At 41.3% G+C, this 23,148-nt stretch overlaps 1 protein-coding gene across 20 annotated transcripts in view; it reads left to right on the top strand.

The window, feature by feature from the left end:
• TRPM3 (transient receptor potential cation channel subfamily M member 3) overlaps positions 1-9,766 on the top strand; it is a 797,388-nt gene extending 787,622 nt beyond the window's left edge. For 12 of the 20 annotated variants that reach the window (XM_069476410.1, XM_069476412.1, XM_069476413.1 and 9 more), the window contains one exon: positions 1,326-3,313. In XM_069476410.1, coding sequence (XP_069332511.1) covers positions 1,326-2,778 — 1,453 coding nt within the window. In that variant the 3' untranslated portion in view covers positions 2,779-3,313. Of the gene's footprint in view, positions 1-1,325 lie in introns of all 20 variants that reach the window. The other 8 variants (XM_069476420.1, XM_069476422.1, XM_069476418.1 and 5 more) reach the window with 1 other exon arrangement.
• The last annotated feature ends 13,382 nt before the right edge of the window (positions 9,767-23,148 follow it).

Here is a 23,148-nt window from a genome sequence, read left to right on the forward strand (position 1 = left end):
CCTTGATCTACTGGTGGCATGTGCATGTTAAGGGTCAGCAGTCAAGTGATTTACTTTGCATATTGGAAGGATTGGGGGAAAAAAGTCTTTATTCCTTCCCAGAAAAGTTGTGAATGGGTCTCCTTGAGAGCCACCAAAAGAATGACCTTTGGGCAGTCAAAGTGAAAGTTTGAGCTCAACCTGTGACTTGACTTTGGTTTGTCCTTTCCAAGTTATTAATAATTTGAGCAGGTAAAATATAAGGTACAGTTTTATTTTTAATATATGGCCTCCATCTTTGTCAATAAATGGCCAGGCAGACTGGGTGATAATTGAAATCAAGTTCATAACTGTCATTGACTCAGTGAACATTTACTGACACCTGGCAGGTGTTGGGCTGGCAGCTCGGAGATGGGAACAGAAATACAAGACAGACCATGCCCAGGAGGGTCGAAACATCTAGTAGTAACTGTAATACAAGGCATCTGTGATCAGCTACCCAGAGAGGAAGAGACAGAGACAGGAGTAGGATGGTTTACTTATTGACAGATACCCCAGAGTTTACCACAAATTACTTTATGTAATCTTGATTAAATTTCTTGATTCTTGCTTTTCCTTTATTAATGAAAGGATTGGATTAGATTAGATCAACCTTGGATGTCTCAGTCACAAGGCCATCTTAATTCCTTTGGAGACACTAAATTCTCAAAAGGTGATCGTGAATAACAACAAAGATCATTGTATAAATGCAAAATAAAAATAATTTCCATCCATGGAATATAAAACTTACATGTATGCTGTAATAAAATTAGCTACATTCTAGAAGTCTATTGCAAAATTAATGGGTAAAATCTTCAAAATGCAACATTCTCTTTTTGTGGTTTATCTCCTGATAAACCAGCACCTGAATACTTGCTAAGGTCATTCAATCCTGCCCCAAGCCATAACCAGGCCACAGGAGTGGGACAGGGGTGGGACTTGGCCCCACGCCACTGCAGTAAGAACTGCTCCATTGTGAGGCTCAGTTACGAGGATTGGGCATTACATTTCATTGAGGGAAAGGGGGATCGGCAGCTAAAAACCACTGGATTAGATAATCTCTAAAGCCTCCTCCACCTCAAAAAGATTTGGATTCTGTGATTCTCAGTGACAACATCCATGCCATTCTCTCCTCACCAACCCCTTGATGACCTGTGACCCCTCAGTTTCCCTCTGGGAGGACAGCATTGAAGGCATCATGACCAGGCACAGCTTTGATCCCCCTCTATACCTGATTCTTGCTCTCTAAACCCTGACAGAGGAACCTGGCCGGCCCAAGTGATTCTCCTTCTCTCTTCCTCGCACAGGGTGGAGAACATGTCCATGCGGCTGGAGGAAGTCAACGAGAGAGAGCACTCCATGAAGGCTTCGCTCCAGACCGTGGACATCCGGCTGGCGCAGCTTGAGGACCTCATCGGGCGCATGGCCACAGCCCTAGAGCGCCTGACAGGCCTGGAGCGGACCGAGTCCAACAAAATCCGCTCGAGGACCTCCTCAGACTGCACGGATGCAGCCTACATCGTCCGCCAGAGCAGCTTCAACAGCCAGGAGGGGAACACCTTCAAGCTCCAAGAGAGTATAGACCCTGCAGGTGAGGAGACCATGTCCCCAACTTCTCCAACCTTAATGCCCCGTATGCGAAGCCATTCTTTCTATTCAGTCAATATGAAAGACAAAGGTGGTATAGAAAAGTTGGAAAGTATTTTTAAAGAAAGGTCCCTGAGCCTACACCGGGCTACTAGTTCCCACTCTGTAGCAAAAGAATCCAAAGCTCCTGCAGCCCCTGCAAACACCTTGGCCATCGTTCCTGATTCCAGAAGACCATCATCGTGTATAGACATCTATGTCTCTGCCATGGATGAGCTCCACTGTGATATAGACCCTCTGGACAATTCCATGAACATCCTTGGGCTGGGTGAGCCAAGCTTCTCGGCTCCAGTACCTTCCACAGCCCCTTCGAGTAGCGCCTATGCAACTCTTGCACCCACAGACAGACCTCCAAGCCGGAGCATTGATTTCGAGGACATCACCACTATGGACACTAGATCTTTTTCTTCAGACTATACCCACCTCCCAGAATGCCAAAACCCCTGGGACTCAGACCCTCCAACATACCACGCCATTGAGCGTTCCAAAAGCAGCCGCTACCTAGCCACCACGCCCTATCTGCTAGAAGAGGCCCCCATCATAAAATCTCACAGCTTTATGTTTTCTCCTTCGAGGAGCTATTACACCAACTTTGGGGTGCCTATGAAAACAGCAGAATACACAAGTATTACAGACTGTATTGACACAAGGTGTGTCAATGCCCCTCAAGCGATTGCAGACAGAGCCACTTTCCCTGGAGGTCTTGGAGAAAAAGCAGAGGACTTATCTTGCTGCCATCCTGAGCGAGAAGCAGAACTGAGTCACCCCGGCTCTGACAGTGAGGAGAACGAGGCCAGAGGCCGGAGAGCCGCCATCGCAATATCCTCCCAGGAGGGTGATAACTCAGACAGAACCCTGTCCAACAACATCACAGTTCCCAAGATAGAGCGCGCCAACAGCTACTCGGCAGAGGAGCCAAGCGCGCCATATGCACACACCAGGAAGAGCTTTTCCATCAGTGACAAACTCGACAGGCAGCGGAACACAGCAAGCCTGCGAAATCCTTTCCAGAGGAGTAAGCCCTCCAAGCCGGAGGGCCGAGGGGACAGCCTGTCCATGAGGAGACTGTCCAGAATGTCGGCTTTCCACAGCTTTGAAAGCAAGCACAACTAAACCTTCCTAATATGTGTTGCAGGAGGCTCAAGAATCCAGCCCTAAAATGCTCCCCCACTCCACTTTTTCCCCTTTCCTTTAATCATATCTGCTTTATTCCTAGCTGAGCAAAACAAGCAATGCTTTGGGAGGTGTTAACTCAAAGGTGACTTCTGGGCCACAGATCAAGAAAGCATTTGATCTGACCCAGTGCCAAAAACAGGGGATTTAAGGCATGTTCACACTGGCTGGGTAGGGAGAGGGGACGAGGGGAAGAAGAAGGGTTAGAGCTGAAAGAGTGTCACCAATCCCTGCAAAAAGCCATGAGAGCTGGGGAACCAAGGGGCTTCAAGAACTCTCCATGCCAGGAGGCGTCTTTTGATTTCTGACCATTATCAAGAGTCTTAGGATGCAGGGCTAAATTGCAAAATAAAATAAAATGGCCAGCATACAAAATGAGATATTCTAAACTTCCATTCTGTTTTCTTTTCACATTGGCTCATCACTGGTGACTGATGAAGAGCATCCTTTTTATTCAGTATAAGCCGGCAGCAAGCAGTTCTACCTAACGTCCCACATCCTTCTCATGCCAACACTTCTGTAATTGATCATTATAAAGAAAAAACAAGGTAACAGTCATAGTTCACCTGTCTCTTATCTATTCACTTCTGGTGCCACAACTGTTTTATCTTTTCGGAAGAAAATAAGGGAACAGAAATGCCTTTTTTGTATTGCAATCGGAATGAAAGAAGAGTTGATGTTAAAAACAAAAGTCAAGTGATTTATTATATACGGAGCAAATATAGTCGAGCAAGCTCAGGATGAATGTAATTAAATAATTTTATATTTTTTAATTTATTTTTTATTGCACCTGTCATCAATGAATTCACTCCCTGAATATGTAATATGGAACTTCTGAAGAAAAACAAAACAAACAACAAAAAAAACAGTGAGCAGAACTAACCTAAAATTGCCATGTGGGATAGTGTTATAGTCTCACCATTCATATCATGTGTTATGCTGCTGTCTAACCTTCCTCATTTGCATGAGTCCACCGTGTCCTCTGAACACCTCCAAGATGTAACTGCCAATTTTTCACACTACCCATCACATGACCATTTTGTATATGAATATGTGGTATATGTGAATATTTTCATACCTAGAGTTTTGCCATCTAATCTGAGCTCAGCATAAATTTAATTGGAGTTTTTCAAGGGCTGGTATCTTTTCTATGAAAATGTTCCAAAGTACTTTTTAAGGAAGTTTCAAAGCTATAAATAACCTTAGAATTGACTGGAAGTTTGGGATCAACCCAAAGCCATCAGTTGCAGGCATACTATGAATATTTTTCTTATAGACAGAGCTATTTAAAAAAAGGTATGGTAAATCAAAATAGAAAGCAAATAAAACATATAAAGAGTTCTACACTATATACCGCCTATATACAGATATATGCATTTGCACAGAGACACATGTTTATATATAATATCTAAACAGACATATAGAGCTTTCTTAAGAGGCTTGGACTTTTCTATCACCTTGAAGTACAACCAAGATTTTTTAATATCCAAGAAGTTCCATTGAAAGAGTTCATTAAACTATTAGACCAAATTGTTGAAATTATAATTTTTAAAAATTCCTATAACCTTAACTTTTCCTCATACCAAATTAAAGTTGTCAAAACAACTCACCCTACCTGCCCTCTGCCCCTTTTTGTCTGAAATCACTCGTGATCAGGACATCCCATTTATTCTGGTTTTTCCCGCATAAAGCTTTTACACCAAGTACAAATCTGAATAGACATTCAATTCTACACCAGTTAGTATTATAGACTCTGGAATATAGGAATGGGTTTCTAGATCAGAATCTGGATTTGAAGTAGGGTAAAGAAATCTTGACTCCAAATCGAATTCCTGTTTGGATCACTGAAGATTAAAAGAAAATAAAGCCTTTATAAGAAAAATTACTTAATGTTCCTGACCCAAGATACTACCTGGTTCCTTTATTTAGTTATAGTTGAAAACACCAAGTTTTATTTGATTTGGTGAAATCAGGTAAATATATGGACAAAACCCCTAGCCTTCAAATACAAAAACAAAAGCAAACAAATGAAAAAAACAAAAAACCCTTCTGAACAAGTTTTTCAGGTATAGAAAAAGTGATGGTGATGAGGTCACATATGTAAAGAATTAAAGAATTCCTTTTTCACTCCTTGGTATTTAGGTAAATTGGTAACAAATATTCAGACTTCCTCATTTATAATTGCTCTGGAAACATTTAACATTTTATTGGACCCCACACTGGCTATTCCCCTCTCAGTGAACATGCATTCGATCTGAGAATAAATCATTTGTCATTAAACTTCCTTGATCATGAACTTCTGTGAGGATCTAATGTAAACTCCGGGCCTTCTCCCCAAGGAAAAAAAAATGTACATACACGTGAAGTTGCAATATAACCTTAAAGGGTTCATGAGCCCGTGGTTCTATATTGATTGATAAAGAGGGAAAGGAACCATATTTGTTAATAATCAATATGATTGTAATAGGCACTTTACATTTTGAGACCATTTCTCTGTGAATCTCAGGAAGGCCAAGTCTCAGCACCAGAGTTTGAACCAAGATTTCATCATTTTCATTCCTTAGATTAGATGTTGCTAGTTCCATGTACATACATCCTAACGTTTTGATGATTTTAAGTAGCAAGCACACTCACAAAGCCAAAGGCTCTATGAGAGAGCCTACAGAGGAATCCAGGAAGGAGGTGAAACCATTATTCTTTGACATCAAGCACCTCCAGGGCCTCATTCTGGACCAGATTGGAAGTGAGAAAAGAAATTACGAACCCGAGTGTTTCCATTCATCGTGATTTCGGAGAGAAAAGAACAGGACCCAAGAAACTAAATAGGTATCAGTCCTGATCTTGTGATTACCTGGTTCTCTTTTTGTGCGTGCATATTAAGTTCTAATATCTTTTGTGATGTCTGTGAAATATATAGCCAAATTTGAATGACTTTAGACACAAACTGTGTAACGTCCATGAGCCATTTCTTTCCTGTGTACATACATGCGTGTTATTTTTCAACCCATTTCTTTCCATTTCTGGGCTCTCTGTGCACGGATGTGGCATTGATTCTGTGGCCTTGTTCAGTCCGCTCATGCCCAACCCATTGATCCCACCACGTCCCTGACCGACGGGATGTTAATTACCTGTCTCTGTGAATTAAGCAGCTCATGATCTGCAAGTTATTGAGGACTGTAAATAAAGTCGTAGAGAGTCAAGGAACTAATAGCTTCGGTTTAATCATCTGCTTCAAAGGTGCCATTTTTATATACTACTATATGTAATGGTTTGTTCTAAATTGCTTGTTCCTTTTGAAAAAAATTAAGGATGTTTTATGAAAATGACCATGGCATCTCCTGATTAACTAACATACTTTATATTTACAGTTAGAGAGACTCCCTCCTTGCTAGATTGGAATGAGAAGCTGGAAAGCTTGGGGAAAATTGTCATGGCTAGTTTGTGTATTTCTGCAAGCCACAAGGTGTATTAGCAGTCAGAATGCAGCACTTTACAGAACTGGATTTTTTCTAAAGTCTAAGCTTCCAGGTCTAGTATATTATTTAGCACTTTGAAAGTTCCCCTTTTAAAATATATGTATAAGGATAATCAAATGGGAAAATTGTACTTGTAAAAACACAAAATGTGTTTCTTCTGAATGTTTCAAATGTATTCTAAAATATGGTTTCTATAGGTAATATTATGGTAGATAACTGGATAGTACTTTTTTTTTTTTTACTTTCTGAGGCTGTACAGTCTAATCTTCCTGAATGTTTGGGCTGTTTGATATCTTTAAAGATAATAAATATTATCCAGTCATCCATCATGCTATATCTATAGGCTATGCCATTCCATATGTTGGGCAATGCTGTATTATAAAACACATGTAAACATATATGTAACCCGTGTTTAACCCAGCATAGTTGTAGCATGTGGTTGTATTAATGAACGTTACAGGACAGCTTTATAATCATTTATAAATCTGTAACATTCAATAAAGAAGCACATGTTGCAAGGATTAATCATGTTCCCAATTCCATGTTATTTAGCATCCTTGTGAAATGGGCATTTTTGTTCCTGATCTGCTTTATGCTTTTCACATCCCTGTAGACCACTGTAAAATATTTGTATAAGCTGATGCCTATGCCCCAGTGAGTCCCACGAGCTGTGGTAGGCAAGTTGTGATTTAGTGAAAGATGAAACTGGCATGTTATGCAAGAGACTATATAACAAATGAACTTAAAATAATATTTTAAACTCCAATTGAATTAGCTGTTTGTTTACATCTGCCGACCTAATGTGGAAGCAGTGTACAGTATTTTATAAATATGTTCATTTAGTAACACTATGTCATTTCTAGATAAAGTGATGCTAGTGTGTAGGTGGTTATATACTTGGCCTAGATATTGCATTATATAATAACTCACTATCCTTTAACAATAACAATGTGACTGAAATGAAGTAATCTCTCTCCAAACCCAGTCTTAATTTTGTGTCAACAAAATGCATGCACTGCTTTATGCATTTCTTTTGATTTTTCTAAGGCACTTAATACTTTACTATTGCCTGCTGTGACGCTTAAACCAGTTAGGAACTCACTCAAAAGGTTGGGCTTCTTATACTGGAGATTATGTTCAATTTTTTAAAATTAAAAACAAAAAAGTAACCAAGGATTTTTAAAATCTTTTTTTTTTAAGCTCTGAACAAACAATATGAAATGAAGTATTAACCGAAGGTTACATAGCTGTGGGATCCAGAGATGGCAAGCCAACACCACTTGGGTTTGCCAAGGTCTAGGTGTTGGTGCATCTGTGATATATGCAAGACACATTTCTGATTACTTAGGGCTACTGGGTGCAAATTGCTAAACCAGAGATGAGAGTGAGAAGTCCATTGGTGAGAGTGCAGAAGTGCACATGTCATTGTGAATGAGTGGTCCAATGATACAACATGAGACCTCCCTCCTTGTCTTGTGTCTTTCTCACCGTGGGGGTGAGCCTGGCCTGGAGGCGGGTGACTGGGTGTCTAATTGAGCACAGGATGACTCTGAAGAGTTTTACTCTTTAAAGAAATCACCATTTCATTATTAGAAGCTATTCAACATCTAGCAAAGAGAAGAGCCAATTTGCAGTCTTGTAAATTACTGCTCCTAAAATAAGAGAAAACTTTTCTCTCATCCTGTACTAACCTAAGCTTTCTCTTCTTCGTACAAGTCAAACATTCTGTCTGTCTCTTGGGTTGGAGTCAATCAAAGGAAGGGTTGGTTCTGATTTGAGAAAAACAAGATTTTTTTTTCTTTTCTTTAATTCATTTCAGAAGGTAGTTGTGTTACCTTTTCTCTGATGATTTCCTTGCACTTACCACTGCTAATGAAAGCAAGATGTGACCATTTCTACGTGTCATCTGAGAGAGGATTTCAGTGACCAGATAATCTGGATGGCCATAAGAGTGAGGTGAATTTTCCCTTCCCCAATTTACCTAATCTACCAGTCACCTTAATTATAAAACCTGCAGGCCATTGCGCATTGCACAGTGTTGTGTGCTGGAAAGTGAAAAGACACTTTTCACTTGGCTAGAATTCCACAGCCTTTCTGGCGAGCGCCAATGCCAACAGGGACCCAGGCCTTCCTCTGGAGGAGGCAGGCTGCTGAGAACCATGGGACACAGAGAAAAATTCAGCCTCATGCCTGGATGTGGCTTTCTTATTTCCTCTACTTTCTTCTTTTCTCTTAGTCCGATAGTAGCTGCTTTTTTGCCAGACCAACAGACCCTTGCTCCCATAATTACCTCAATACCTTGTGGGCCTGGCACAATAAGCTGAAATAGCAGCTACTTGGGAAAAGCCAAATATTCAGACTTTGTCCCAGCCCCAATCTTCCCGCTAACTTAGCCTCCTCTTGACACTATCCCCTGCTCCGAATTTGGCTGGTGTTTGTATCTGCCTCATCCAATCCTTTGCCCATCTGTATCCCGAAAAGAGTCCCTCACATCTTCCCACACATCATCAGAACCAGCCATCTGCACCTAGACTGAGGAGCTGCAAACTCAAATACATGGAGGGGCCGGATCCAGAACACAAAACCTGTGAATTGGACTAGAGAAAGCCAACAGAAGAAGTAGGGTTTGTAGGGCATGAGAGAATACACGTCCCACCACAGAGACTTTCAAATTCAGATTTCCAAACACCGTGCTAGCCAAACAAACGTGTCTGCCAGCAGCATCCAGTCCCAAAGGCCACAGCTTGGGACCTCTGACTTTGAGCCAGCCAGGATCAGATTCTTGATGGCGACTTAGTGAGTGTACACACAAAATACACGGAGCACTGGGGGAGGAAAGGAACTCGCCCTGTTCAAGGTTGCTCTTGTTCTCCTGAGTGGTATCTGCATGTTAGCCACATCATTCCAGACCCAAAGGCAGGATCTTTGTGAGGGAGATTCAAAAGAGTACCGTAACATGGTATGAAGACTGACCTGCTTCCCGTCGCTACAGCATCTGACCGGAGTTTATATTGCTGCTATCGCTGTGCAAAACAGTACCTGCAGTATACTGTACTCATAGCCGTTTCATAACATAGGACTTAGATTCTCATTTGTAAACATTCTAACCATAGTTTATAATGGGGGAAATTATTCACATAGCCTTTTTAAATGAATTCCTACAAATACAATGATTTTGAAATTGGGTTTGCTAACTCTATATACATCTTTTCCTTCTTTGTGTATGGATAGACAGCGGTTTGCATATCTACCAACACTATAAATATATATAAATCCTTAGAGGAATTGTTCTTTTTTAAAGGTCTATTATTGGATTCACAATGCACTTTGAGCTTGTTTGTTTAGATATATAATTCAAAGCAGAAGTTGGCAGATACCATGGGAAAACTTTCTGAAATTTCTGTAACAAATGTTTTGCAATAAAAAAAAAAAATCAGTAGTTTAAAACATGACTTGGACTTCTTGTGCATTTATTTGCTGCCATCTCATCTCCAATATCCATGCTAAGAACATGTGGGGTACATAGAGGTAATTACCTACGGCTCCAAAATTACCTGTTTTGGTAGAGCAGAGGTTATAAACCGGCAGCCTATGGGCACATCTAGCCAGCAGAGATGGGGTATTATTGGCCAGCACAGAAAAATTTTTTTTTAATTTGAAACATTTCAAAATTGGTAGATTTCACATCTAATTCCAGATTCCTGGCCTCTTTTAAAAAATCTAAAGATCTGGTTATATGAGACCTATAATTTCCACATGACAATAATCTGCTGAATCACGGCATCTTGAGTGCCGCCTTAGAAGGAGCATGCATTCTGCAGTACACCACAGTCCCCACCACTCCCCAATGCTCCTATATCTGGTTCCCTTCACCCATTAACATTACCCGAAAGGCCCCTATATGCATGGGGTGGGGGACAAAATGTAACCCATAACAATGAGTGAATACATGAGCAGGGGTGTACTGGCCTTCTATCATTTTAGTATCTTTTAAAGTAAAGGAATCATAATTTAAGAATCAGTTGGAAACAACATATGTGTTGATCAATAGGAGAAACAAAAAAAATCAGTTATGACACACCATGGGGCCATTAAAAATAATTAAATCTTTGTATATTGACATGAAAAGATGTCATTGATATTATCAAGACCCCCCCCTTTTTTTTTTTTTAGACAGAGTCTCACTCTGTCACCTGGGCTACAGTGTTGTGGTGTCAGCCTAGCTCGCAGCAACCTCAAACTCCTGAACTCAGGTGATCCTTCTGCCTCAGTCTCCCCAGTAGCTGGGACTACAGGCATGTACCACCACACCCAGCTAGTTTTTCTATTTTTAGTAGAGACAGGGTCTTGCCTTTGCTCAGGCTGGTCTTGAACTCCTGGGCTCAAGCGATCCTCCTGCCTAAGCCTCCCAGAGTGCTAGAATTACAGGTGTGAGCCATTGCCTATGAAATCTTCTTAAAAGGAAATACACACTTTGGGAGGAGAGGCAGGAGGATCGCTTGAGGCCAGGAATTTAAGACCAGTCTGGGCAACATAGCGAGACCCTGTCTCTACAAAAAATAGAAATAAAAAATTAGCTGAGTGTTGTGGCACATGCCTATAGTCCTAGATAGATACTTGGGAGGCTGGGACAGGAGGATCGTTAGAGCTCAGGAGTTCGTGGCTGCAGAGAGCTGTGATTGCACCACTACACTCCAGCCTGGGCAACAGAGCAAGACCCTGTCTTTAAAAAAATAAAAGTAAAAATAAATTTTTAAGAAAGGAAATACAGAGCAGCATATATGTTCTATGTTAGCAGGCTACTATAACAAAATATCTTAGACTGGGTAATTTATAAACAACAGAAATGTATTTTGCTCACAGTTTTGGAGGCTGAACAGTTCAATCAAGATCAAGACACCAGTAGATTTTGTATCAGATAAGGACTCTGCTTCATAGATGGCGCCTTGGTGCTGTGTCCTCATGTGGCAGAAGCGGGAAGGGAACTCCCTCGAGTTTCTTGTATAAGGGCATTAATCCCATCCCTAAGGCCTCTGCCCTCCTGACCTAATCACTTCCCAAAGTCACCACTTCTCAACACTATCACATGGGGTATTAGTGTCCAACATATGAATATTGAAGGGACCCCAACATTCAGACCATAGCATGTTCTAATCCCTATTTTTGTAAAAACTAAACCAGGCATATAGATTCGGATGTATTTGTATATGAATAGTAAAAAGACTAAGGGATATCACAAAAGGGAGTAGAAGTTTTGCAACAGAACTTTTTTTTTTTTTCCTAAAAAATTCAAATGCAGTGCAAGAGTAACCTAAAGTGACTTATGTAAAGTTGGTTCAGGTATCAATAAACATCAACCAGGAGAGTTTTCTTTGCTTTCTTTCTTTTCAGAAACCTGTTGTAGGTATTGTGACAGTAATCACAAGCCTTGCAATGGCAAGTCATCTTCTCTAAGGTATGGTAAAACTGGAATAAAAGAAAATAAAAAAGGTAGCAATGGTTTAACTATTAATGTCATGGAATTATAATTTTAGGCATAAATATAATCAATGCCTTTTGAGCAGCTACTTTGTTCCTCTGGAAGAACTGGAAATTTTATTAAAAAAGCAAGACAGTCATGACTAAAAAGATAATTGCCTGTTTTAGTTATTTAATTAGAGCTGTTGAAAAAATGGGGTTGAGCAGCCTAAGTTTAGCTCATCAACACTAAAACTATTCAAGTAGAAGCAAAATGGCCCCCGGGAAGGCAATGTATGGATGGTTTCCTACATTTGGGTAGCAAACTGGACTATATAATCACTCTGAGACTCTGTGTAGAACAGACTAGAAATGCTCTTAGAATTAAGAGGAAAGAATGAACATTTGTAGCCTGGAAGGGCCCAAAGGACTAGGCAGGACTAAGAAGGTAGGAGGTAGAGTCAGGCATTTCCATGCCAAGCCCAGGTGTGGCCACCAGAATAACTGAGACAAATGCTTGGGCAACAGTAGGAAACCAATCTGACCAGAGAAGAGGACTCACATTGGAGATTTTCCAGAGAGTATAACAATCCCTTATATTTGCTTGATCTTCTCAACACATCTGTGAGATTGGCATTGGGACAGGGCATTCTCCTGTCCCAGGTGGGGAAAAGGGGGTTCATTATTTTATGCATCAATGCTAGGTAAGCCTTCAGACTTTATGCTGTGCTAAGAAGAAAGTGACTGAAGAATTCTGGGCAAAAATGTGGTATGTAACAATGAGGCATGGCAGAGGAGGGGGTAGGTGCGGGGGAACTGATTGCAGGATTCCAGGCACAAGGTGATAAGACCTTATGGATGAGAAGACACTTTGAAGAAATTTCACAACTCAATTCAATTCAAGAAATATTTCTTGGATACCTACTATTTGAAAAATACTTGACTAAGTGCTAGTACATTCTATCTGAAATGTCACCCTCTTACTCATTTCCTAGTGAGCAACTAGTCATCCTTCATAGAGGACTATTTTTTAATGTACGCACATCCATTGGAATGCCTCCTTGCTGGCAGTCATCTTGTACAATGTGGAAGAGTTCTACCCTTTGGCTACAGCTACACCTTTGGCTACACCCTTGGTGGAGGAGGCATTGATCCGAGAGCACCAATCAGAATTTTTTCCTTGGGAATTTGGAACAGAAAAAAAGGGGTGGGGGAGCGGCAATCTCTGGATAGTGGAACCGTAACTTATAGATTCAGGAATTGTCAGCAATCACGTTTCTATATGCTGGCTGAGTTGTAAAGGGACTCAGTCTGCCAAGAACGAAAGAAAAAATATATAGACACAGAAATAGGAGCAGATGTAGGAAATAAAGATTCTAGACTCTTCCTGAGACATGAGGTCTTTGGGGTCTAAAGACCTATTAGTATCCTTAAAATAAATTCCCCCTGTGCTAGGCTGAATAATGGGCCCCACAGATGTCTATGCCCTAATGCTCAGAACCTACAAATGTTACCTTATATGGCAAAATAGAGTTTGCAGATGTGACTAAGTTAAGAATCTAGAGACGGGGGGATTATCCTGGATTATCCTGGTAGGTCCAGTGTAATCACAGGAGTCCTTATTAAGAGGGAGGCAAGAGAGTCAGAGTCATAGGACAGGCTATGTGACAAGAGAACAGAGATTGAAGCAATGTCCTTTAAAGACAGAGGATGGGGCCATGAGCCAAAGAATGTAGGAGGCCTCTAGAAGCTGGAAAAGAAAAGGAACAGACTCCTCCCCTAGAGTCTTTAGGAGGAACCAGACCTACTGACATCTTGATTTTAGCTCCATTGAATTTCTGACCTCTAGAATTGTAAGAGAATAAATTTGTGTTATTTTAATCCACTTTGTTTGTGGTGATTTATTATAGCAGCAACAGGGAATAAATGCACCTCCTCTCCCCACCAACCTTTAAAAAAAATCAAGTTGTCTATTCTGTGCAACTGTAAGAGTCAATGTACCATATCTTCTTGACACTGAGATGACACAGACTATAAGACACACTGCCAATTAATACCAAATTTGGGGTGGGAGAGAAACATTGTCACATTAAATGTATACATTAACCAAAAAATAAAAATAAAACATTCTGGCTTCAGGATGTGAAAAAAAAAAAAAAGATATACTTAGAATTAATAAAATGGGCAATATATCCTTCAAGTCACAACTCAACCATCTCTGCCTCTGTGAAGCCTTCTCTAACCCACCACAATGAACTCCCCTTTCTTGACCATGCATGAAGCCTTGCATCTGTCCTCTATCATAGCAACCGTCACGCTACACGATACTAGTAAGTGTACCTGTTTATCTCCCTAGCCAGACTGTGAGCACTTTGGCACAGTTCCTGGTCCCTAGCTTGGTGCCTGCACATAAAGTGAATGAAGAAATAAATGAATAGAGAGTTCCTGCCCTCAACAAACTCCCAATCTAGTAGGAACACATATGTCACGAAACAAATCAGACTTTTCCAAGCACCAGCGCTAGCATCACCACCTCAGCTCCACCTCAGATCATCGGGCATTACATTCTCATAAGGAGTGTGCAACCTAGATCCCTCGCATGAGCAGTTTACAGTAGGGTTCGTGCTCTTATGAGAATCTAATGCTGCAGGAGGCGGAGCTTATGTGGTGTTGCCAGTGATGGGGAGCGGCTATAAATATAGATGAAGCTTCATTTGCCCACCACCACTCACCTCTTCTGTGTGGCCCATTTCCTAACAGGCCACAGACCAGTACCCATCTGCAGTCTGGGGGTTAGGGATGGCAGCTTTAGCATACAGTGTGTTCTTTTAATGTACATTCAAATTTGCAACAACTAAAAAGAAGAGTTGAAGGAGAATTTGAAAGGGCTTCTCAGAAGAGGCAATATTTGAGTTCAAACATCTTGGCCTTGAAGAATGAGTGGAATTTCAAGAGGCAGAAAAGAAGGAGATGGGGAGGATTCCAAGAAAAGAAGTATAGCGTGACCAAGAAAAATCACAGTGGCATGAAGATACAAGAGAGTGCTGGAAAACAGGTGAATGATTCACTGAGGCTGGAGCATGGGCTAGTATGTCATAAATGGAAAGAGATGAGTCCAGAAAATTTGATCTTGGTGAGAGCTGACAATGACCTGAAAGAGAAATGATGGAGGAAGCCTATATTGTAAAATACATATTTGATCTTGACTACAAATACTAAAACCCTTAGGATCTCCAAAGTGATGTCTTTTTGTATGCTAAAAAGTTGACTGATGGCTGCCAGCCCTTAGGAAACTTCAGGATCAGGGCTGATCACTAGAAAAACCAAGGCAGGATTAGAGGGTTAGCACTTTCAGCCCACCCCACCCCGACCCTGACCTCCGGGGAGTGAAGAGGGAAGGTAAGTAGATCACCATCATGGTGGCCAGTGATTTAGTCAATCATGCCTTGGTAATGAAGCTCCCATAAAAATCTGAAAGAACATGGTTCAGAGAACTTCCAGATAACTGAACACGTGGCAGTTCCTGGAGGGTGGTCCCCCAGGGAGGACACGGAAGCTCTGCACCCCTTCCCATGCCTTGTGCTATGCATCTCTTCATCTGTATCCATTGCAATGTAATAAACCAGAAAATGTAAGTACAGTGTTTCCCTGAGCTCTGTGAATCACGCTAACAAATCAGTGGGACCCAAGGAAGGGGCTGTGGGAACCCCAATTTACAGCCAGTTAGTCTGAAGCACGGGGAAAACAACCTGGGGCTTTTGATTGGCATCAGCTGTGAGGGACAGTCTTGTGGGACTGAGCCCTCAGCCTATGTGATCTGACACCATATCCAGACATCTAGTGTCAGAATTGAATTGGATGAGAGGACACTCAGCTGGTGTTCAGGCAGAATTCATTGCCTGCTTGGTGTGTGGGGGAAAAAAAACCCACACATTTGGTCACAGAAGTCTTCCATGTTGATTGTTGTGGTGGTGTGAGAGCAGAGGAAAAACAGTTTGTGTTTTTTGCCCCTGAAAGCCAAAATGGGAAATAGAAGAGATTTACCCATCGAGTAATAGGGCCATGGAACAGGTGCAGGAAGAATCAATGAGGCAGACCCAATAGGGAGAGAGTAGACACAAACCAACGGAAAGGGAAGAGTTGAAGATGACCGTGAAATCTCTAGTCTCAAATGTGGGTCCCAGAAATAATCTGGTGGGGTGCAATTCTATACTGCAATCGTAACCCAATAAATATTTGCTGAATGGACGAATGGACACATAAATGAATTCCGAAACAAACAAGTGGTGAATTGAATGCGTGAACAAATGAATGACAGCTCTTTGCCTGAACAGTGGCAAGTAGACACGAGATTGAGGTGGAAGACACATGGGACCTTTTACCCGGAATTGGATCTGGACTGAAAAGTATTTTGGGATCATGCCCACAAATGCTTTGTCCACCAAGGTATTTTTCCCTACTGTGCTGTTTAAACACGCCCTCAGTAAGCTCCCATTCTAGTAGCATCAGGTATATAGGTATATATAAAATCCAACAGATGTCTCCTAGGGAAGATTTCGACTTTGGCATGAGCGTTAACCCAGTCATGGGAACATGCTACTGATGGGGTGCTCCACCGTAGGCCCCAGAGTCACTGATGGTCATGAGGAGCTGACAAGCAACACAGCGGGGCTGCAGTTGTAATCCAATGAATATTTACAGCTGAGGGAGACTGCGGGTAGAGGGCAGCAGCCCATAGCACCCAGAGCCACAGCTGGGAGCAGAGGTGGTCTCAGGACACCCCAGGCCCTTCCACTGGGCACCCAGATGCTTGAAGCCTCTCAAAAATTACTTAAATGGCATTATTCTTAGTTATAATTATTCTCCAGCCATCACACCCACCCTTATCATTCTCAATGTTTTATTTATTTATTTACTCTAGAGACAGGGTCTCGCTCTGTCACCCAGGCTAGAGTGCAGTGGCGAAATCATAGCTCACAGCAGCCTCAAACTCCTGGGCTCAAGCAATCCTCCTACCTCAGCCTCCCAAAGAGCTAGGACTACAGGCATGAGCCACCATGCCCGGCTAATTTCTTTCCTTTATTTTTTGTAGAGACAAGGTCTCACTATCTTGCTCAGGCTGGTCTCAAACTCCTAGCCTCAAGTGATCCTGTCCCCTCCTCGGCCTCCCAAGGTGCTGGGATTATAGACGTGAGCCATTGTGCCCAGACCTCACTGTTTAATTTAAAGACTCTGTTCTGTCTTGTCTTATTTGGAAAGCACGGCAATGCTTCATGAAATAGAGTGCTTTCTCTGTTTCAGAAAAAATAAACTGAGCTATCTCACTATCTCTTTTGTGTCAGTTCTGCCAAGGGACCCATTTTTTATTGTTTTGTTTTTTGAAACAGTGGGTGGAAGGGCTAGGTGTGGAGGAGAGTGGGTGGAAGGATGGAATTTGTTGGCATAGGTATTTCTTAATAATTTTTTTTTCTTAGAGCTCAAATGTAATCCAGGCAAAAGAACCTAACTGGTCTCGCCCATGTCGCTGGCTTCTAGAGACTGCAGGGGCTGCTCCTAAATTTGTTTCCCTTCTTAGGGATTTCAACCAGACTTGTCTCTGCTATTTGGGGTTTCTATGCTGACAGCAACAGCTCCCTAGCGGCTCTATTTCATTCAGCCAATTTTACTGGGCCATTAGCTCAGTCTGCAGTGGAAGAAAACCAGGTCAGTTCTATAAAATACACAGATATTCCAAAAATTTTAATAACTGATTCTTTTCCTAATTTGTTCTCTCAGTTTCTCTGTCTGTTAAATGAGGCTTAGAGGCTGGACCAGATCAGTGGCTCCTAAATTTTTTTCTCGTTGTAACCACTTATGGAATCTGCTAAAAGCTAGGAACACTTCCTAGGAGGAGGGAAAAAAAAAAAGGCTAAAATGTATTTGGAAGACTCTACCTCCTTGGTTGATTTAACAAATTAAAATAAAATTAGATAAAATAATAAAATTTCTTTGGAAGACTGTTTAAAGGGGTTCATGGAATCGTGAAACTTTTCCACAGTCGCCAAGGGAAGACTCTATGAACCCCAGGTTAAGAATCAGCTGTCCCTCCAGTTCTAAAGCCCCGAGACTCCACGCAGGCTGTCAAAATAGAAAGCACATGCAGTCACTTTGGAACCGCTGTCTCTCTGTCTGTGGAGGAAATCAGGCTGACAGCTGTATGAACCGTGATGCCAGCAGCAGGCACTCACCTGTCCTCCTCCACAGCTGTTGAACAAATGCACTGAGGTCGCGACAGGAAGATCCTAAATTAAGCAAGTCAAATTATTCCCCACAAAGACAATGTGAACAGTGTGTGCACCTTCCAAGTCTCCTGTAAACCAGATTCTACAGCCCTCCCATGGCGAGCTCTGCCTGCAAATGGAGATTAACCAAGAGTCTCGTCAGTTATCTCGCTTTGTCTCGAGATCAGACTCCCTGCCTCCACCTCATGAAGGTCTGTCTGTAGATGAGAAAGCCACCCCTATTAAAGCAAGTGGCCTTTCTCATCATGACGTTACAGGATTGACACATAACTCTCGGTCACACTGGATAGTCTAAATGAACAGGCTTCATTCGCTATTTTTGAACCATGAGCTGCAGTTCCACAAACACACACTACAACTATTGTCACATCTCTTAGTTTTTCCAGTGAATTCTTGGAATCCTTGTGTCCTGTTAGCTAGAAGTCAACTATCTCTTCTTGAGTCTCCCTGTTCCCTCTTTCTTAATTTGGGAATTTTCACACATATAGAAACATTGAAAGAACAGAAAAATGAGTGCCTATATACCCTCCATCTATACTCAACAATTATTGACATTTTGCTCTATTTGCTTTCTCACTCTCTCTGCATATATAATTTTGTTTTCCAAAACTATGCAAATGTATAAATTGCAATAATTGAAACACTCCATTTCTACACACTTTAAAATTTGTCTCCTAAAAATAATGACATTCGCCCCCATAATCACAATACCATTATTATGCATAAGAAAATTAACAATAATTCTTAATGTCATCTAGTATCTGGTCCATATTCAAATTTCCATGATTGTTTCCAAATGTACTTCTGTGACTATTTTATATTTTCCACATCATCACATTGGGCTGATATAGTTTTTTAATCCTTTAGTTTAGACTAACCCCCTGGCACATACTTTACTTTTCATGTAATTTACTTTTTTTAAAAAATATTTTGTAGACAGGGTCTCACTATATTGTCCAGTCTGATCTCAAACTCCTGGCCTCAAGCAATCCTCCTGCCTCAGTCTCCCAAAGTGCTGGGATTACAGGTGTGAGCCACCAACACCCAGCCAACATTGATTTTTTTAAAGAGTCCTGGCCAACCATCTTATTGAATGTCCTACATTCTGAATTTGTGTGATTATTTCCTTGTCTTGTTCATGCTCCTCTGTCTCCTGTATTCCCTATAAACCGAAATTTTGGTCTAAAGCCTTTATCAGACTCAGGTTAAACATATTTGGCAAAAATACTTCACAAGTACCTTACATATTTTTGTATCACACCAGAAGATATATGCAGGCTGTCGATATAGAAAGCACATACAATTATTTTGGAACATCTGTGCAGCAGAAATCAGTCTGACAGCTGTATGAACCATAATGCTGTAAGCAGGAGGCAGGTGTTTCCATCAGTAGTGGGGTGCTAAGTTTGACCTCTTGTTTAAGGTGTAGACCGCAAGATCTCTCCGATGTAAAGTTACAGTTTACTTTTACAATTCATAAGCAATCTATGGGGTGATAGATACTTAGATCACATGAATATACTGTTCTCCCAAGAACTTTGTACCTAATGGTTTTAGTATCCATTGATCCAACCCTTGACTGAAACAATTATTACACTGGGGATTGCAAAATGCACCCCTTCCCTGCTGGATTTAATTTAAAAGGGTTGGTTCTACTTTCACATACAAGTGAGGTGAGCATTAGGTTTGAGCAGTCTGCCACTGCCGTTGCTTCTCGTTGTCACTCAGTGTTGCTGTTGAAGGGTGTCCCTACACAGCCCTAATGGTTCTGGTCCACCTTGAGATGATGCCACCCTGATTCAGATCCCTGAACATGCTGCTGTGACCCACAAAGGAGGCCAACCCCAGCCCGTCGGTGCCAAGTGGAACTAGAAATGCCAGTCTCCCGTATTCCCAGTTCGACTCCCTGGTTCACATACACAGACTTACTCGGCACATCAGCCTACCCCAGGAGTGCTAATCCACAATGAGTTCCGGCATCTTCCACCTCTTGGACCCCATGATGAAACTGACTCCATTCTTTTCCCAAAGACCCACAGTAGGAGGCAGGCAGGTTTTCCCTTATAACCAAATGTCTGATGATACTCCCTTTCCCCATGCACCCGTGTTTTTTAATTTATTTATTTTTCTTGCCTTATTGCATTCACTTTAGGTCTTTGAACAAAAAACCTGATTATTGTGATATGTAACACATTGGGGAAAATCTATGTAACTAAAGCTCTGGCTAATAAGCCCAATGAGTTCCAGCATCTGAGAAGACCTAAATATGCCTGTCTTCAGTCACTATCCCCTTCCCTAAAGGTAACCATTACCGTGACTTGCAGGTACTGGTATGCTGGTAGGCGTTTAACAACTCTTTCTCCAGAAAAAAAAAAAAACAAAAAACCTCAGATTGTAGCTTTTGCTGATTTCCATAATGTAAATATTATGACTGTGGCTGATTCCAAGCTACCAACAGAGATTCGGGTTGAGATGCCACAATCAGCTGTCCTGACGCAGCACAGCCGGGCTCCAGCAGGATGCTGCGTCTATGGTAATCACCTCCTTTCTTTCCTTCAGGACTTTACTGCTGACATACGCATCCCTGAAAACCTAAAACCTAATTGAGTCCCCTCTTCTTCTGTAATTAGAATAACATTGAGCTTATTGTTTGCTCGGTACTATGGGTACAAGTTTCATCAATGTTGTTTAAAGTAACTATAGTGGGATAATTTTCACAGATGTATAGGGTATCCATGTATCATTATCCAAAGTTCACTTGGACATTTGGATTGTTTCCAGTTTGAGGCTAGTAAAAATAATAATGAACATTCTGTTGGGGCTATACTTCTGATTGGAATCTCTGGGTCGTAGGGTAAGTCTATCTTCGACTTTAGCGGATTAAGCAAAATTTTCTAGAATGGTTTACCAAATTATAATCCCTCCCACTGTGTGTGACATTTTGCTTCACTTCATGTTGTCAGTTATTATGGTCAATCTGTTTGTTTGTTTGACACAGGGTTTCATTCTGTCACCCAGGCTAGATAGAGTACAGCCTCAAACTCCTGGACTCAAACAATTCTCCTCTTGTCTCAGCCACCTGAGTAGCTAGGACTACAGGGGTGTACCACCTTGCTTAGTTGCCTAGCTAATTGTCTTTTTTTTATTTTGTGGAGATAGGGTCTCACTATGTTGTCCAGGCTTGTTTCAAACTCCTGGGCTCAAGTGATCCTCCCACTTTGGCCTCCCAAAGTGCTAGGATTACAAGCATGAACCACCATGTCCAGCCTGGTCAGTCCATTTAATATTAGACTTTGCAAAGAGTATATAATGATATTTCATTGTGTTTTAATGCCCATTTTTCAGATTACTAAGTAGTATATTTTCTTTTTTTTTTGGCCATTCAGACTTCCTCCACATTTGAACTGCTTAGTCCCCTCTTCTGCATTTCTACTGAGTTGTCTTTTTACTTACTAGCTTGTAGGAGGTATTTTCACATAACCTAGATATGAGCCCTTTGCCATTTATATAAATTATCAATGTCTTCTCTCTCTCAATGGCTTGACTTTTTAAATGCTGTATCTTTTATAAATATGTATTCTTAACTTTCTTTTTATGATTGAGGCTTTTTGTGTTACTTTTAAAAAATCTATTCCCAATGAAAACAGAAAAATTCAGAGTGAAAGCTAGAAATTGCTACCGGAGATTGGAGAAAAGGTGACTTATCTTAGGTAACAGTGACCCCAGGCACCCTTCTAAAGGAAGCCATGCTTAAAGATTATGTGTCCTTCCAAGAGTGTCCCCTCAAGTGATTCTAAGGTATCCATACCGCACCCCCTTCTAGGGGTGCTACCCTCAATGATCCAAAGTTATTGCTGGCACCTCTAGATAGAGAAAAATACATGCACAGATTGACTCTCTGGTGGCCCTTCCTGTATACTCTCCATCATAAGCTACCTGCAATTGATCTTATGCTTACACAATGTACATATGTTCAAATACTTTTATGTATATTAATGTACTTTCTTCATAAGGTCATTTGTGCAGCTTATGACTATATATGTTAAGCCAGTCAATTAATTTGTTCACCTCTCCAAAAACCTAATAATTTTAAACTAGACTAGAAGTCAGACCTCAGAAGCATGAGGTAGGTATACATAGCAGTACTTTGAGGCAATTCTACAGGGTAAATAGCGCTGCTTAAACTAGACATACTGAATTTATCTGCACAGACTACAGACATCATTATCATCATCAGAGATACCATTTATTTTGTATCTGTAACTGCAAGACACTTTATATCTGTTATGTCTAATCTTCAAAACGGCTCTGCAAGGGTAGGCATTATTATCGCCGACTTAATGAGGAAACTAAGGCTCAGCATGGTTAAAAGGTATTTCCAAGGTCACACGACTAGGACAGAGTGGACCCCAAATTCAAACTCAGATCTCTTGAACTCCAAAACCCATGCTTTTCCACTCCTCTGCCTCTCAGAATATAAGCCAAGCCTGGGCTTGGGATTCTGTAATTCTTTGAACTCTGGGCTCTTCTTCAATTGGAGCTCATTTAGAGGATTTAACCAGCAAATCCCAACAATTCTTCTCATATCTCTGTGTACCATATTTTTTTGTACAGAGTGCTGTAAAGGAATGTTTAATTTTAGTTAGTGTTTACTTTATCTTCTCCAAACACGTTTATACCAAGAAAATACTAAAAAATCAATCTAAATAAGGTACTTTTTGTAGTCATTTTAAATTCAGTAAGTAAGACAGGTAGGGAGGGCAGACTGGGCATCATGAATGTCTATCTCCTGAGCTTGCTGTTAAGCTAAGTTGAAATGCTTAACTGTGTCCCACTTCTGCATCACAAAGAAATGACCACAACACCTCATCACTTACTGTTTTGACAACACGTAATCCATCTCATCTGACTCACCTGTTGGAAAGCAAATGGCTCCACTAAACAAGCCAGAAGGTGGTAAATGGGGAACAAAGTCTTTGCTGGCTGTGGCTCATCCCGCATGTCTCCCAGGAAGTGGGACCCGGGGGAGCAGAGATGAGTGAGGAGATAGTCAGGAACAGGCCACCGAAGTGGCTTCTCCAGACCTACTCAGCTGC

Source organism: Eulemur rufifrons, chromosome 7 (assembly GCF_041146395.1).
Source record: "Eulemur rufifrons isolate Redbay chromosome 7, OSU_ERuf_1, whole genome shotgun sequence".
Taxonomy (NCBI): Eukaryota; Metazoa; Chordata; class Mammalia; order Primates; family Lemuridae; genus Eulemur; species Eulemur rufifrons.